The sequence below is a fragment of the Perca fluviatilis genome, chromosome 6 (assembly GCF_010015445.1).
Source record: "Perca fluviatilis chromosome 6, GENO_Pfluv_1.0, whole genome shotgun sequence".
Taxonomy (NCBI): domain Eukaryota; kingdom Metazoa; phylum Chordata; class Actinopteri; order Perciformes; family Percidae; genus Perca; species Perca fluviatilis.
In genome coordinates, this window is record NC_053117.1 from 8,805,861 (window position 1) to 8,823,588 (window position 17,728).

A 17,728-nucleotide genomic window follows, 5' to 3' on the forward strand; every position below is an offset into this window, starting at 1 on the left:
TGTGGTCGATATAAAATGCTTTAACTACCTTGGTAGTCCGGTGCCTTGGCGTTGTTATCATCCTCTTCCATGTGGATTCCATCTGATCTTGCACACACCCGTCTGACACGCCACAACTCGCTGTCGCCAAATCGTCTCCGCTGTCGCAAAACCTCAACTGTGCGCATGCGTCAGTGGAACCAGACGATAGGCTTAAATGTTTCCCGGCTTGACTGTTAAAAAGCAGATGATTGGCTTTCCAGCGGGAGGGGCGGGACGTGCATACTACCGCCATCTTTGCCGTTACGGGTTTTCCTTATATAGTTGTATTGAGGATTGAGGAAGTGGCATGTCTCTTCTAAAATAGTCTCTGCAACTAGTCTCGCTCTGCCAGACCTTCTTCCACAGCGCTGCGGAGGACGGTCTGGCTATTCCACACAGCATTCCAGGATGGGAGAAAAATGTGCTCTGGTTTATTGGCATTTCTTTAAACCAATCACAATCATCATGGGCGGCGCTAAGCACCGGGCAGAGCCACTGTGCCTCTGCAAAATAGCCTCAGGAAGGACCTTGTTTTGTTGAAGTTCGCCTACACAGATTTTACATCCAGTGCTGGAAAGAGCACCGCTAAATGTTGTTTAGAAAAAAGTCAGTAAATAAACTCCCTTTGCAATCGTGTGGTGTCATTTTTGTTTAATGTAGATCCTCTTTTATTAGTATATAAGCTCTTTAAAGGTGCCAGAGTGGAGAAATGTAGGCAGTCTTGGAATTTAACACCGTCTCAACCTTGACGACTCAACTTGGACTCGAACACTGGGGACTTGGGACTCTACTCTGACTCGAACTCAGGTAATGGTGACTTGACTCAGACTCTTCTTTGGTGACTCAGACTTGGAATCGGACTCGAACATTGGGGACTCGAGACTCGACTCGAGACTCGACTCGAGACTCGACTCGAGACTCGACTCGAGACTCGACTCGGACTCGACAGTTGATGACTCGACTACAACACTGGCTGGGACACAAGCCAGGACCTGATCAACCGTCCTGATGATGCCAATAAATGCTGCACTGCATGTGTACAAGGTTCATTTATTTATTTGTCATTGTAAAACACAGGGTTGCACAGAGTACAGTTGCAGACCTTTTATGTTACATGAGAAAAAAATTTAACAAAACATAAACAGTAGTGCAAAGTAAAGAGATTTACTACATCAGCAGAAGCTGTCCTGTGGTCTATTAATACTTGACTATCTGTGACATTCTGTGCTGGAAATAGTCCCTTTCACAGAATTCTTTGGCACCTACCACAACTGCAGTCAGCTAGTCGCATCTCATTTCAGGAGAGGAAAAAATTCATCTCACAGGGCCTAGTCTCATGATGAACAGTGGTGCCACAATCCAGAAGTGATTTTACAGAACTGCTCACATTAACATTGCTGTCTGCAATGGGAATAAAGTAATCAACTATATAAAATAGCAGAACTACAAATTGGATCATTGATATGCATTGTGTAGAACTGCTTATATGTTTACATATAATCAGATTTGAGTGAAAATGATATATGTCCCTCACAGTTTATAGTGATCAGAAAAGGCAGTGGCTCTGTGTGTGTGTGTGTGTGTGTGTGTGTGTGTGTGTGTGTGTGTGTGTGTGTGTGTGTGTGTGTGTGTGTGTGTGTGTGTGGTTTGGAGTGTGGCTGGCAGAGGAAATGCTTGACTCAGATGACTTAACACAAGAAATGAGTTGGGTTTCTGAATTTAAACTCAATTCAGTCCATGCAAACTGTCTTCCAGGCTGGCCGATGATCCTGAGGGATTTAGAGACATGAAAAGATTTCAAAATTCCAAATGTTATATCTGACCTTTCGATTGATTGGCTTTCAGTAGCTTAGCCTGAATGTTGCCCTATCTCCCATTGAATATTTATACTAAATTATTTGTGAAGGATGTGAGACTCTTTGAGGAGCTGCTGCTAACCTAATGACCCTCAAAATGTGCAGAGGGGTGACAGATTCAAGTCCTTCAACAAAGATCAATGAATACGCTGATGAGTTAGAGAAGCCTTTGGAAGGATGAGCTCTGTGGATCTTACAGAACAGTGCATGATCATTTATTCCTTTCTCTGCACTTTTGCACTTATTCTTGTTCATGATCAAATGGAAAATGTAATCCCAGCCTGCAATGGAGAAACACAACCCTTCCATCACAGGGCAGTGCATGATAACATAATATTCTGTCTTTTTGATTGGACCTCTCTATTGTTCCTCTCCAGTATAAGCTCAGAGGTCCGGTCATGCACTGTGATGAACAGTTAACACCAGTCCATAGTGCCAAGGAAAGGAAATGAAAAAAAAAGGAAATGGCGCTCTCTGTGTGTTGCAGTTCTCCCACTCTGTTTGCTTCGGGAAAGAACAACAAACTTTGCGCTAGCGTGCTACATGCTGAAAAAATGGCAAGTTTTGAAGAACTTTTGTGCAACAAGGCAGGCCTGCTTGGTTCTTTCAGGGAGTGATTGTATGCTGTGAACGAAGTAGGCTACACATGGTGATACACTGGTAAGAGCTAAATATGTTTAACCATGTATCCAGCAAATTTATATCGCTCACATTACTGTAGGTTGCAAGAGCAGAGTGCAGCGTATCATCCGCTCTGCTGAGAAGGTGATTGGCTGCAATCTGCCGTCTCCACAGGACCTGTAGCCTCCAGGACGCGGAGGCGGGCAGGAAAGATTGTAGCTGATTCCTCTCACCCCGGACACAAACTGTTTGAACCCCTCCCCTCTGGCAGAAGGCTTTGGTCTATCAGGACTAAAACCTCTCGCCACAAAACCTGCAGTCAGCCTCATTAACAAGGCCCCGGACCCCCACTGACATAGACTCTTAAACCCCTCACACCTAGTTACTACACTACATTAACCTCCATCCTGGACTATACACCTGCCCATTGCACATGTTACATGTTTGCACATTCTGCACTCAATCCATTCAGCCTCTTTTTTCTTTAACAGCTTTTTTTGTATGTATTTGTTTCTGTATTTATTTCATATTAAAGTTAAGTATGTTGTTTTTTTATGTATGCACCAATCACCAATGCAAATTCCTTATATGTGTTACTTACTTGGCAAAAGCCTTTTCTGATTTTGAATTCTGTATTGTGTGAGCAGTTAACTTTATTTAATATTGTATGTGGCATTTTATTTTGCGGGGAGCAAATGTTCCACCAAAACAAGCTCCTTCCTGAGACCATTTTGCAGAGGCACTGTCATCACTGTCATCTTGGGTGGTGCTAAGCTCTGGTGGCTTCCTCCAGAGCTTAGCACCACCCAAGATGATTGTGATTGGTTTAAAGAAATGCAAACAACCCAGAGCCTATCCAAGAATGTATATATGGAGTAGCCAGACCTTACTCCACAGCACTGTGGAGTAAGGTCTATTTCTGTGTATGTACATTGAGAGCAACAAAAAGCCGGAGTCAAATTCTGTGTATGTACACTATTACACACCATTTAAAAGGTCCCATGGCATGAAAATTTCACTTTATGAGGTTTTTTAACATTAATATGCATTCCCCCAGCCTATTCTATGGTCCCCCAGTGGCTAGAAATGGCGATAGGTGTAAACCGAGCCCTGGGTATCCTGCTCTGCCTTTGAGAAAATGAGAGCTCAGAAATGGCACATACTAAGGAAAGCTCATTGTGGGACTGGCTCTAGTGGCTGTAATTCTGCACCAAAGCTGAATTTCGGGAAAGCGACTTCAGATACAGCATTAGGGGACCACTAAGGCCTATATAAAAGCATCCAAAGAGAACCATGTCATGGGACCTTTAAAGCTATTTATATTAAAGCTATATATTTTGATTCTGAAGAACTCCAGTAATTCATCAAATGTAACGACTGATGTGACTCAGTGCTGATCTATACTTCTCTCTGCAACACACACAATGGAGTGTACAAAGCAGGTGAGGTTGCATGTCACCTTGAATTGAAGCATTGCCCCACAGCTACGTAAATGTACCTCTCTCCAGGACTGAGCAAATCAGGAGGAAGTAAAACTACTGATTCCAATAACAATAAGGACACAAACCAACTTCTAAAGATGGAAAACTCAGAAGAATAAACACTTTTGCTGATAATCACTTGGGTAAACACATGGTCAGCTTTGCAAGTGTGTAAGCCTATTTGTGAATGCAACAGTAATGTCACAAGCATGCCAAATATATCCAACAAGTGGTGGCAACAACTGATGCAATCTGAAGAAAGAGGGGTTAGCTGTGCAGTGAGTGTAGAAGTAATGCATTAATGCATTACAACTACTCTTATTAACTGATTTCTCTACTTGAACTTCTCCAAAGCATGTTTTTTTCCCTTTAACTATGTTTTGACTCATGCTTATTCTGGTGCAACAAGATTTACATTACTTTTAACAAACCTCATTGGCTGTAAGTGTATATTACTACCATGAACCCATTTCATCTTTGTCTTCTGACCTCAATGTCAAAATGCTGGCTGCTTTTTAATGTTGGAATTGGTTATTGTTATGGATTTTAATATTTCATAAACAATAAACATTGAAACAATATATGTAAACAGTATTATACTTTTAAACTAAACACAAAAATATGTTACAAATGAACTGTAGCAGCTAAATCCAATTAAATAATGAGCATATATGCACTGCCCCTTTAAGTATGTAGTCAAAACAAAGCCTGGACTGGCCGGCCGTACGGAAGTGGTTGTTGTTTCGGTGGCTACATACAATAGCATGTGAGAAATGAGGGCTGCTACGTATTTAAAATTCAGTTAACGTTAGCTGTCTTAAAAGCGTTTTTTATTTCATTAACAATATTTGATGTTTCATTATTATTATTATTATTATTTTTATATTGCCTGAACTAAACGAAGGATAGCTAGCTAGCTTGTTAGCTAGCTTTATTAATGTCAGCAGCCATGCCGTCCTACTCTGAATTGAGGAAAACCAACCACTTCTACTACTTCATCAAATTTACCTTGAATATCTACTCAATGCTCTTCTCGGTAAGTTTCGGGTCTCTTTATTTTACATCACCATTCTATACCATAGTAAGATTGAGCAGCATCTGTGTTTGCTAATTGTAGCAGACGCAAACCACCCAATAGCACCATCGAGCCTACTCTCCAAACTTCATTCAAAACACTTGAGTTTAAATGTGCTTATCTACTCCAGTCACATGCACACGTTTAGAACATAACATCAGGCATGTTTAGAGTATATACGATCTACTCTGCAAGTCGGCATGTACCCCGAATGACGAGCACGAATCTTTGGGTTACAGTTTCAATTCAAAACCCAATTTCGCATCAAACACTAGCTAGTTAGCAGCTAGCGAAGTTCCACATAATAGCGTTACAGCATGAGACGTAGTATTATGAGATTTTATTACAATAAATTGCCTCGTGTTGGATTGGACGCATTCCGTATTTACCAGGAAATGATTGTAATTATAACATTCGTTGTACATTATAACAACTTTGCATTTTTGTTGTTGAGCAATGTAATATTAAGTTGGCATATTTTCTAATGGGATTTGGTTTGGGATTCTCTGGATACTAGCTAGCTGGTGAATAGTTAGCTTGCAAGAAATACACATCACTTCAAGCACCATGCATCCTCCTAAATTTGAATCTGTTAATACAATAGTTTTGGGCAATCTTATGTTAAAACGATAAACTACTGAGATGTTAATATTTGCATTTGGAATTGAGATGATACACAGCGACCACTGGCTAGCAAACACCACGGTGGTGCAGGGCGTTGGATCCAGTTAAAGGGACGATAATGTGGGTAAATAGTTTTTGCCGTCAGAAAATAGTCGCAGGCTGAAAGGCGCTGTTGTTGGTCATTCAACCAATCCAGGTACACATTATACATCTTGAAACATGTAAAGTGTTCTTGTGAAGAGAGAATATTATTCCAAGCTCGGTTTAGGAGCATTCTGGTTTAAGGTGATCCAGACGTAGCCTACATTTATTTTAGTGAAGTTTCACTGCTTATCACTGCCCACAGTTTTAATTTGATGCTAATATAAGATTTAGTTAAATTTAGATATTATCCAAACAAGCAAATTTGACTCCGGCTAATCTTCGCTCTCAAGTACAACACTCTCTTAACCTATAAAGAATTAAAAAAAAACAGAAATGACAGTAAGGAAATATAAAAGAAATACTGTTAAGTATGCAGTATAACAATACAATAGAATTTACAAAAAAATATACAGTAGCAATTGAAGAGAGGGAAGGAATGGTGCAATATCAGTATAGTCCAAGATTTAAGTATAAATATACAGTGGTGCTCATAAGTTTATGAACCCATGCTAAAGTTGACTAAAAAGAGGAATAAAAAAATCATCTTTTGTAAATTGATCTTAATGCCTTAATTTAAAAAAAATGGGAAAACTACAACCTTTTTTAAGGACAACAATTTTCTTTGTGAATGAATAATGTATCGTAAATAAATAAATGCTCTTCCTTAAAATACAGGGGGCATAAGTAAGTACACCCCTATGTTAAATACCCATAGAGGCAGGCAGATTTTTTTTTTGGAGGGGGGGCTATTTCTGAGAGTTCAACAGAGTGACTGCTCGGTGAAAGAAGGTGTCTTTGTTTCGGCTGGTTTTGGCGAACAGTGCCCTGTATCGCCTACCAGAGGGAAGGAGGTTGAACAGTTTGTGACCAGGATGTGAGGGGTCTGCAGAGATTTTTGCTGCCCTTTTCCTGACCCTGGACCGGTACAGGTCCTGGATGGAGGGAGAAGGTCAGCTCCAATGATCCTCTCTGCAGCCCTAATTGTCCGTTGCGGTCTGGCCCTGTCCCGTTTGGTGGCTGACCCAAACCAGACAGTGATGGAGGCGCAGATGATAGACTGGATGATGGCTGAGTAGAAACTAAAATAAATCAATTTAGTACACTTTGGTTGTGGTTGGAGAGTTTTTTTTCTATGCAACCAAGTGCTTTGGCAGTTAAATAGATAAGCTACTCATAGACAGAACTTTGATTGCACTTTTGTTTTTTAAAGTGCCAGGGTTTAATTTGGGATCCAACAGCCACGTAAAATGCTGAACCAGCCTTGCCAGGCCATTAAGAAGTAAAGATAAGTTATCCTCAGCCTTCATCTTACAAACCCCAGTGTTTTGTTCCTCCATCTTACCCCTACAACACTTTTATCTCCAGGAACATTGTTGGAATAATGTTCAATTTGCAACATCGCCAATCTGCCCGACTGTCTGTTTGTCGAATACATGTACACCCTGAAGCGCATTATTGAATATGACTCCAAAACATCAGTAGTTTGTTTCCATTAGCACTCCAGAGTCCCTTTCATATGATCTGTTGCTCCCCTCTACTATCTCTCCCTCTTACTGCTGGGATTTAGGACAGTGTGGCCCAGCTTAGCTCAACAGACGAAAGCTCCTCTAGCCCCAAGCTAACCGTGTAGGCTTAATGGACCTTTTTCACCGCAGACATGTTGACTTGTCATAGTAGGAAAAGCACAGCTGAAATTGATAACCTTAACGATGGCTCAATTCCATCAAGTGTCCCAGTAAGCTATTTCAGTGAGTCAGCATGCACAATACCAGGACCTCTCCTAAGTGTAATGCAGCCATCATTAATGGTTTTGAATACACCTATGCTTCTCCTACTATGACATGTCAACATGTCTGCCGTGAAAAAAGGTCTATTAAAGCTATCGTTGCTATGGTGATCAGTGTTGGGAGTAACGTTTCACAAAAGTAACGCAGTTACAGTAATGTATTCCTTTTTGTTGTAACGCAGTAATATAACGCATTACTAATTCAATTTCGGTAATATACCGGTTAATCTCAGTAACGTGAGTTACGACGTATTTTAACGCAACATTTAGTGGTGTTTTTATTTTTTTTTTTAAGATTTCACCAACAGAACCAGAGACGGTACTGACAAAATCTGTGTCCCAACAGGTGGCGGTACGTCAGAGCTGACAGCAGTGTGTTGGAGCTGCTGATGGATATAAACATGTCGGGAATTAATTTTTAGGCTTACTTGCACTTAAATACCATTGCATTTTATCAACGGTGGAAAGTAACTATGCCGTACTTTAATACAACTGTAAGGTACTTTTAATGGAGTGTTTTTATTTTCTCCTACTTGCCTATTGTACATTGTATTTTTTTATAGCTTTAGTTACTTTGCATATTCATATTAATTATACAAATTATTATTATGAATAACCTATGATGTATTAAAGTGGATAAAGATGAGACTTTATTGATCCAGTGGTGAAATTCACAAGCTACCTGCCAAGTCAAACTTCTGCTGTTATTTTGGTGAAAGTAACGCAAAAGTAGTGTAACGCATTACAATTCGGAGACAGTAATATTGTAATCTAACTAATTACTCTCAAATGACAGTAACTAGTAATCTATAATGTATTACATTTTGGAAGTAACTTGCCCAACACTGGTGGTGATGTTAAGTTTGGTTAATGTAATTTTAGGGGGGATTCTTATGACAGGAATAAAGCTGCAGGTGTCAAGTGGGAATTACTCTGCCTCATCCAGTGGAATTTGAATAGGTCTGGCTGATTTGTATTTTGTCTTAATTTCAATCAAGGTTAGTTGCAATCGTACTGTATTTTTCACATCCTACTGTAAGACAGGTAACATGCAGTTACATTTAGCATTGTATTTGAGTATTAAAAGAATGATTGCTAGCTTCAAAAGCCATCCTTACTGTAGGGCAGATTTGGACACACATTATGTGGTGTTAGGCTTTTTTCTGGGTCTAGCTAATAAACCCTTAGACTGCAAGGCATCCCATCTTTCCAGTGTCCTGGGATGACTGATGCATTCTTTTTGGCATGGTATAGGATCCCTTTTTTTCTACAAAGTCTGCTACTTATTCTTATTTTTATTACTGCAGCAGCGAAGGTAGGAAGGCTGACTTTGGATGCAGGATCCCAGCCAAATGTATCTGCCAGTGCTTTATGGAGGGTTGTGAGCAGTAAATGGAGTTGAAGTGGATGGACCCCACTCAAGGCAGATTGCCTCTGTTTCCAATTGAAAATCAATAGCGGGAAAGCAAACGCTGTTTGTTACTTCTCTTTTTGTAGCACATGAAGAAGGGTGCGTGTACTCTATAGATATTTTACAGTTTTTAGCGTGCACAAAGGGTTAGACTTGGATACTCTTGCTAATCATTTTAATGTAATTCTCTTTACAGTGATTCACGGTGAGGCACTATGATCCAGCACACTGTACTTAGTACAATGTTGAGGTACTTGGGTATTTCCATTTCACCTGACCATGGGCCCTATCACTCTAATGTCTAAGGTTCTTATTTGTACTTCTACTCCACTAAATATCAGAGGGATATAGTACTTTTTACTCTACTCCATTTGTTTGACCGGTATAATTACTTTAAGATTTTACATTAAAAAAAAAACATATGAGAAGCTTATAAAAAAACAAGACCTTGTTAAAGCCTGTCTGCCTGCATTTTGTCTTTTCTTCTTATTTGTCTGTTTATGGGTGTCAACAAAGAGCCATTTGGCCCCATGTGGGTGTGTAACCCGCAGCCAATAGCAGCGTGCAGGTTCTGCAGCACTAAATTGATAAATCAGTGTTGTCAAAGCATACAAAAAACTAAAAAAAACAAGGAATTAAAAGAATATACCATATCTAATATAATAATGAAAGTAAACATAAGATAATTATAATATTGAAGATAGTAAACAAATACTGCATGTCACTCAATATGTAATATGTGGGGGAAAATACAATTCTCTACTTATTTTGCCTCATATTGTGACAGGAGAAGACTTATTTTATTAAGTTTTTTTTTAAATTTTCTGGAATTTTATGTAATTTATATTTAGAAAGTGTGCAGGACTTTTGATTCAGTGTCATGCTGGCAATGTGCACAGACACATTTTCTCTCTTGGTCTCCACAATTTTATGGCAACCTCTTTCTATTTCCAGTTGTGGTCACTGACTCTGTATTTAGTTATGTTTTGAGATATTTTGCTATTTGGATATCTCTCTTCAGGGATTGATAACATTCAATTTAAATTGAATCTCTCTCGTTGGTTGAGCCGGAGAGGAGGAGCCAACTTTTTTAAACGCTGTGTTTACAAACCGTTGTCGATACTTACTACAGATTTTACCTTAAGTATGAATGCATTAGTATGAACCATCTAATAGTGTAAGTAATAATAATGAGACAAGGGCTATTATTATGCATAAAAAGTACTTTTACATTTGATATATAAGTATGTTTGTATATTTTATATATGAATACTATTTTTGTATGTTGTATTGGCATGTTTACTTAGTAAAGGATCTAGATATTTCTTCTGCCACTGGCTAGATGCCAGTCTAAGTGTAAAGCAAGGTTGTGCACTGGGTGCCATCATGTTTGTGATGATGCAGTCATATTACACCAATTCCACATTTTACCCCAATTATTCTATTTTCTGTGCCCCTAATCATCCTTTCACATTTTGTAGCATTTACCCAACATGATGTGAGCACTCAGGGCAGCTTCAGCATATTTTGGGGTTTATGTATGTATGTTTGGACACACCTTCTCATTCAATGTGTTTCTTTATTTTCATGACTATTTACATTGTAGATTCTCACTGAAGGCATCACAACTATGAATGAACACATATGGAATTATGTACTTAACAAAAAAGTGTGAAATAACTGAAAACATGTCTTATATTTTAGATTCTTCAAAGTAGCCACCCTTTGCTTTTTTTGATAACTCTGCAAACCCTTGGTGTTCTCTCAATGAGCTTCATGAGGTAGTCACCTGAAATGGTTTTCACTTCACAGGTGTGCCTTGTCAGGGTTAATTAGTGGAATTTTTTCCTTTTTAATAAAAAAGCAAAGGGTGGTTACTTTGAAGAATCTAAAATATAAGATAGGTTTTCAGTTATTTCACACTTTTTTGTTAAGTACATAATTCCATATGTGTTCATTCATAGTTTTGATGCCTTCAGTGAGAATCTACAATGTAAATAGTCATGAAAATAAAAAGGAAACGCACTGAATGAGAAGGTGTGTCCAAACTTTTGGCCTGTACTGTATGTATGTATGTATGTATGGTCTTTGTTTTTTTAATATAAAGGCCATGTATTAAAAATGTATACTAGAAAGAGTCATATTTAACCTTGTTCGCATTTGAGGTGTCCAGCAGTTTTACAAACGTCTCTTTTGAGATGGTGGTCTTGAGCCGCAGGGGGATTTTTCGTTGCAATACCGCTTGTCCACTGGACAAAATTGGACTGAGCGCATTTCCTGGGGACCTGATCACCTCACGGTCATGAAAGTCATTTTCTGGTGCCACCATTTGTTGTTGCATACTGTGATGATGTCATCCCAGGTTTGTTGCACATCCAATCAGGCATCTTGAACTAAATCTCCTTCCATAAGAGGGCATGTCCCATCATCTTGATTCACTGCATAATTTCATTATGTGGATATTGTTGCAGTTTATGTAGGCCTGAGCCTTATCCTGCCTTAAGAAACAACAAATCCACTTAAAAGAATTCCATTAGTCTGGATTTCATTGGCGCAATTCAGTGTACTGAAGATATACAACCTATTCCTGATTTCTTTAAAAAAAAAAAAAAACTTGTATGTCAATGTCAAACCATTGATTGGCTGCTAAACCTGACGGCCGCGGGTTTGATTCCAACCTGTGGCTCTTTGCTGTATGTCATTCCCCTCTCTCTCCCCTTCCCTGTCTTCAGCTGTCCTATCAATTAAAGGCCCAACATTTATAAGAGAATAACTTTTTTTTTTTAATTTTTTTTTTTTAATTCTCCTATTTAAAAAAAAAAAAAAAAGTAGAAATTGAAGTAATTTATTAACCCAGAATTGGCACTTCAATTTTGGGATGATAATTCTTATCATTCCTTTTAACAAGATGGAAGGATAAAGGACACCGAAAAATGAAATGAAAACATACTGTGTGCTCAAAAACACAATTCTCTCAACAAAATCTATAAATTTAAAACAACTCGACGATCTTGAGTTCAAAATCCTTTTAAAGTTAGCAGTGTCTGTAGTGTCAGACGCAGTCTTCACACTAATACGACATCCCAAGAGACGCATGAGAAATAATGTGAAGATCGAAGAAGCTCAACACTTTTGTTCTTCATACTGAGGATTGTCATGGCTTTTATCTCTCTCCCTCCAGCTAATGGGTCTTTGTGTGCTGTGCGTGGGGGTGTATGCCGAAGTGGAGAGGCAGAAGAATCGAACCCTGGAGGGCCTTTTCCTGGCCCCTGCCGTGGTGCTGATACTGCTGGGCCTGGTGATGTTTACCGTGTCTGTGGTGGGCATGGTTGGATCCCTCCGGGACAACAAGACCCTGCTGCACATGGTAGGGATGATAAAGGAGGAGGGGGGTGGTGGGGGGGGGTGCATGAGCACATGTCTTTCTATCTTTGTTGTACATGATATGTGTGCGTGTCGTTTTTTGCTTAAGGGTAGTGTTTTAATTTTCAGAATTGTATTGGGGTTTGGGTTGTCAGCTGAGTTACAAAATCAGGGAGGTAATGGGGGAATACAACTGAAATTCTACATACAAGGGTACCTCTACAAATGTCTGTCTATGTAAATCTACAAATTACACACACGTCAAAGCTGAGAAAAATCGACTGTGTTCAAAGTTTGTCCGACAGCAACCGTGCATAAACAATCGGTGATTATTTTATTTTTTTCCACCACAAATGCAAAAGCACAGCTGTTGCTTTGGCCAATAACAGAAAAAGAGCTCAAAGGGAGCAGGGATACTGTATATTATTGTGGTTGCTATGCAACTATCTAATTAGCTTTAGCTGACTGAAAAAGGGGATTAAAAGTTAGCCATTAAAAGAAGTCACTGTTTTGTTTCTGCTTTTGCTTTCATGAAGAGGACGAGAAGCTCCTTTTCATACTGAGAGCCATAAAGTTAACGTTACTCACAGAGTGTATACATTATGTTCCTTCATGCACTGATAATTGTGTCTCTCTGTTAATTAACTTAGTTTCCTATGATTTCTAAAAACTTGTCAGCAAATATTCCATAAATAATTTCCGTTTTATCTAGGGATTTCTCTTTTTTTTTTTTTTTTTTTTTTTATATGTTTATCCAAGCCGATACTTATATTTGCCTAAATGACACACAAATGCACACTCAAACTACAACCTGAAAATGTGATATGCTGGAACTTAATGCATCCCCAAAGATGCTCCATATACATAGTAAAAATAATTCTGTACATCGCAGCAGAACGAATGCAGTGTTGATTAAATATGTATCTGACACACTGAAATAATAATAATAATGATCTATCTATAATTGCAGGAACGTCTGTCTGTCCATCTGGGTGTTAAGCGCATATCTCTCGAACCGTTAGTCCGATGGATTTCAAACTTGACAGGTGTCTTGCGATGGGCACGAGTAAGTGCAGTGCAAAGTTTGACGTTGTTTGGATTAGGAATGCAAAAGATATCGTTAAAAGAAGCACACATTGGCTTTTGTCGCTCTAGCCGCTGGGCCACTCACGGTGCTCTATATCCAGCGCACAGGCGTTTTCATCCAAGAGACGCTGTGATTGGTGGATAGGATATGGAGCAGGGGACTGACAGCGACATAACCAATCACATTATGACAGACGCTCCACTTAGCACCAATAGCAATGTTTAATTTTAAATGAATGTAGCCTAATGGCAATCTGGCACACGTGGGTGCTCAGTGGGTGCTAGTATTTTCCGTGGGTGCTCCGGATGCAGACGTAGCCTACACTAAGTCAATAGATAGTAAGCTATACAGTGGAGTTGCATATTAAGTGGTTCAGGGTCCTTCTGTAAGTCATTTTGGGGTACACTTTGGTTTTGATAAATTATACAAGCAGCAACACCACAGGCCAAGCAATCAGCCCGTTCTCAACGGGCACAGCACTAGTAATAATAATTAAACATACACTTGGCACTTCTATTTTTCACAGACTACTTAGTAGGCCCTGGTTCAAAACAATTAAGTTATTAATATAATATTGTAATATGACAAGTGTTTTTTTCCTGGTTTTAAAGGCTGCATTACAGTAAAGTAATGTCTTACCAGACTGTTTTAACTGTTCTATTATTTTCCTTTACCCACTTAGTCATTATATCCACATTACTGATGATTATTTATCAAAAATGTCATTGTGTAAATATTTTGTGAAAGCACCAATAGTCAACACTATAATATCTTTGCGGTATCGATATCGAGGTATTTGGTCCAAAACATTGTGATATTCGCTTTTCTCCTTATCGCCCAGCCCTAATGGTAAGAATGGATCAGCATTTGATCAGGTTTATTTTAGAACCAAAACTGAACCATTAAAATGTTCCTGGATCCGCCCAGATAACGATCTTTAGCATCGGCTCACAACGTGCCGATTAAAAACAAATCCGTATGTTATGCTTTGTGTCATTGATGTATTGAAAAATTTGTATTTTGTAGCGGTGTAAATAGTTTTCTTGGTGTGTTGGTGCGCCACTGCCATATATTTACCCTGAACGCTGTCTGACTCTGTGATCTTTCTCCCTCCACAGTTCCTCTGTGTTCTCTGCGTGTTGCTGCTTCTCCAGGCAATCGGGCTCACCTTGGCTCTCATCTTTGAGAGCAAGGTAAACCTCTTTTTGTTTGTGTCACATCCCACATCCTGTACATTCTCATAGATTGCCTCTAGCCACAGTCGGGTCACTACTACTTCACTGTACTCTCTGACTGGCATCATCTTTGTCAGTGCTCCTAACAATGACCACCTCTCCCCTGTGTTTCTGCCTCTCTCCATTTCATCTAGACGTCTGCCTTGTTCCAGAGCAGTATACGAGAAGGAATTAAACACTACTACGATGATCTGGATTTCAAAAACATCTTGGACTATATGCAACAAAAGGTGGTTTGACATTTAAACAACAGATGATGTGATTGTTCATTTCATTATTAACTATTTCTACTTATTCATTTTCAGTTAGACTGTTGGAATCGTCAGTCTGCTTTGTCACATTTTCTTACCGCTGTGGCATAGTTCCCATTTAAATAAAAATAAATAAATAAATAAAGCATGTATTTGTGTGGTCTACAACCACACACATACCTGCTCCCTTCAAACCTTCTTACATATTGAAGATATCCAATAGGACAAGTACTGTCAGGTTAAGCGTGATTTATGCTTCCGCGTTAAATCTGCGACACGGTCCCTACGCCGTTGCCTGACGTGCACCTCTCGAAAAAAGTAACCACACGTGGCGGTTACGCACGTTGCTCGGCCGTGGCGTAGTAGCGTTGCATTTCCCCCTGGTCTATATCCTTGACGTTCCACTTCTGGGATTGCTTCGGTGCCACAGGAAATTATGTCCGTTACCTTCTGCTTTCTTTGTGTTGGCATTTTGAACTTGGGTGGATTTCTGAGGACTATGGTTAACTGCTCCTCAGATCTCTGCAGGGTAAATCCAGACAGCTAGCTAGACTATCTGTCCAATCTGAGTTTTCTCTTTACAACGACTGTGTGTGGAGCTTAGCGCCGCCCATGACGATGGTGATTGGTTTAAAGAAATGCCAATAAACCAGAGCACTTTTTTCTCCCATCCCGGGAATGCTGTGTGGACTAGCCAGACCCGCCTCAGCTCCGCAGCGTGTGGATGGTCTGGCAGAGCGAGACTACATTTCCCCCCCACTCATTCCCGAGTTCTCCTTCTCCATAAACATGAAATCAAAGAGAGGGAGAACTTTTCATTCCACATAATTCCCACTGTAATCGGAAAGCACAGGGGAGGCACTTTGTTTCTCTCACTATGACTCTAGTCGGTACTCGCTCCGAAGCTAATCGCCGTCGCTCGCTCGCTCGCTCGCCCACACACTCCCCACACACACACACGCACATGCCGGCCCTGCTATTCTTTTAAAGAGATCGACGCACGCGCCAACGCACAAGTATAAACTTCAGGCCACTAACGTAGGCTACGGCGAAAGCTCTGCGTGGAGCCTCTGCACCACCATGAATCATGCTTTTGGGCTATTTTCAAGCTGTTACCCGTCTCAATAGTGATATTGATGGCTTGGCAGTTTCTCTACTGAGCGAACTACTTGACCTGTCAAGTAGAGCAACAGGACCTCATGTGATAACTCATTATTTTGGTTTATGTAGCTGAATTAAAGATGTTTTTTTAAAGGACGGACCACTCAACATAATTTTGCTTTTCTAAAAAAACAGACTAGGAAATCTTAAGGTATCTTTTTAGAACAGCAAAGATAAAGGTGTGTGTGTGTGTGTGTGTGTGTGTGTGTGTGTGTGTGTGTGTGTGTGTGTGTGTGTGTGTGTGTGTGTGTGTGTGTGTGTGTGTGTGTGTGTGTGTGTGTGTGTGTGTGTGTGTGTGTGTGTGTGTGTGTGTGTGTGTGTGTGTGTACCTGTACCTGTACCTGTACCTGTACCTGTACCTGAACGGACCAATGGGGTTTAAATTGATTTAGTTTGAGGCAGTATGCAGCGACTAAATCTAATGAAAAGAATAAAAGTAAAATGCTACAAGCAGGTATTTTAGACATGTTTCATGTGCTTTCTCTTTTGAGATAGATATTTGATTTGAGCAATAAAAGTAGAACTGACATCAGTATTGGCTTCACTGAAGCATACACTATACTGTTTCTTTGAACTTCAAAACAAATTGGCCGAAATGGGTTTTTTAACCTTTGGCCAGGAGTTTTTCTTGTCTCTCAAGTGCCATTCTCACAGTTTGGAGCCTTCTATCAGGGGATAGTTGCTGTTTTGGCATCACCTATGTCAATAGAGAGGGCAGTAAATCCTGCTCCCTGCCTTGTGTCATCTTTGTTGTTGTTGTCTTCCCCACTGCTTGTCAGCTCACAGCTGAGGTCAGGCGATCGCCGAGGTGTCCTTCATCGTCTAGAAAAGGTCTCAGCCTGTTGGACACTTGATAGGATTTATGTTTGTGAATTGCCAAAACAATGGTGAATTACCAAAAAAAAATGATTGTCATTGTGAATTGATTGTCAGAAACTGTGCGGTCTTCACACGAGCACCTGTTTCCCACTGCAGACATTTCCACATTTATTTTAGTTTGCTGTAGGAGTTGGATGTACGAAGAGATCGTTTGTCTGTCTGCGTGGCGGGGTAAGAAGGCAGCATTGGTTCAAGTCCAAGTGGGGAAACGGGAGGCGTGGATTATTGCACAGCAGAAGCTGTGACTCACTGGGTTGTTTCATTTAAGAGATTTGAAAGAGCTTGTTGTTTCACAATGTGAGACAAGTCTTTGTTTTGATAGCATGCTTTGCTCATAACTGCCCTCTCTCCCTTCCATTCACTCTCTCTCATTCCTCTATCCCTCCACTGCTTCCTTCATTCCATATCCCTTTCATTCCTTCATCCTTCCACCATTCCATACCCTTTCCACCACCACCCATTTCCTTCCTACCATTCCTCCCATTATATTCTGTCCCCTCTCCATTTCCTTTCTACTTCCTCCATTTCCTTTTCCACAACCAGCTCTTTCCGTCCATTCCATCTTCCTTCCTTTCTTTCCAACCATTTCCTGTCCTTTCCTTCATTTCCATTCCTTTCTCCCCATCTCTCTCCATATATACTCCATTCCTTTCTACTATCTCCACCCTCTCTCTTTCCTTTCTTTCTTTCCTTCTCTTCCATCCTTCTCCATTCCTTCTCTCTTTTCTCTTTT

At 40.0% G+C, this 17,728-nt stretch overlaps 1 protein-coding gene across 1 annotated transcript in view; it reads left to right on the forward strand.

Annotated features, from left to right (window-relative positions):
• The first annotated feature begins 4,693 nt into the window (after nucleotides 1–4,693).
• The window catches only part of zgc:110329 (uncharacterized protein LOC550500 homolog), a 26,420-nt gene continuing 13,385 nt past the window's right edge, over nucleotides 4,694–17,728 (forward strand). The window contains exons 1-4 of the mRNA XM_039803061.1: nucleotides 4,694–5,015; nucleotides 12,201–12,386; nucleotides 14,588–14,662; nucleotides 14,839–14,934. Of these exons, the coding sequence (XP_039658995.1) occupies nucleotides 4,917–5,015; nucleotides 12,201–12,386; nucleotides 14,588–14,662; nucleotides 14,839–14,934 (456 nt within the window). The 5' untranslated portion in view covers nucleotides 4,694–4,916. The remainder of the gene's footprint in view (nucleotides 5,016–12,200; nucleotides 12,387–14,587; nucleotides 14,663–14,838; nucleotides 14,935–17,728) is intronic.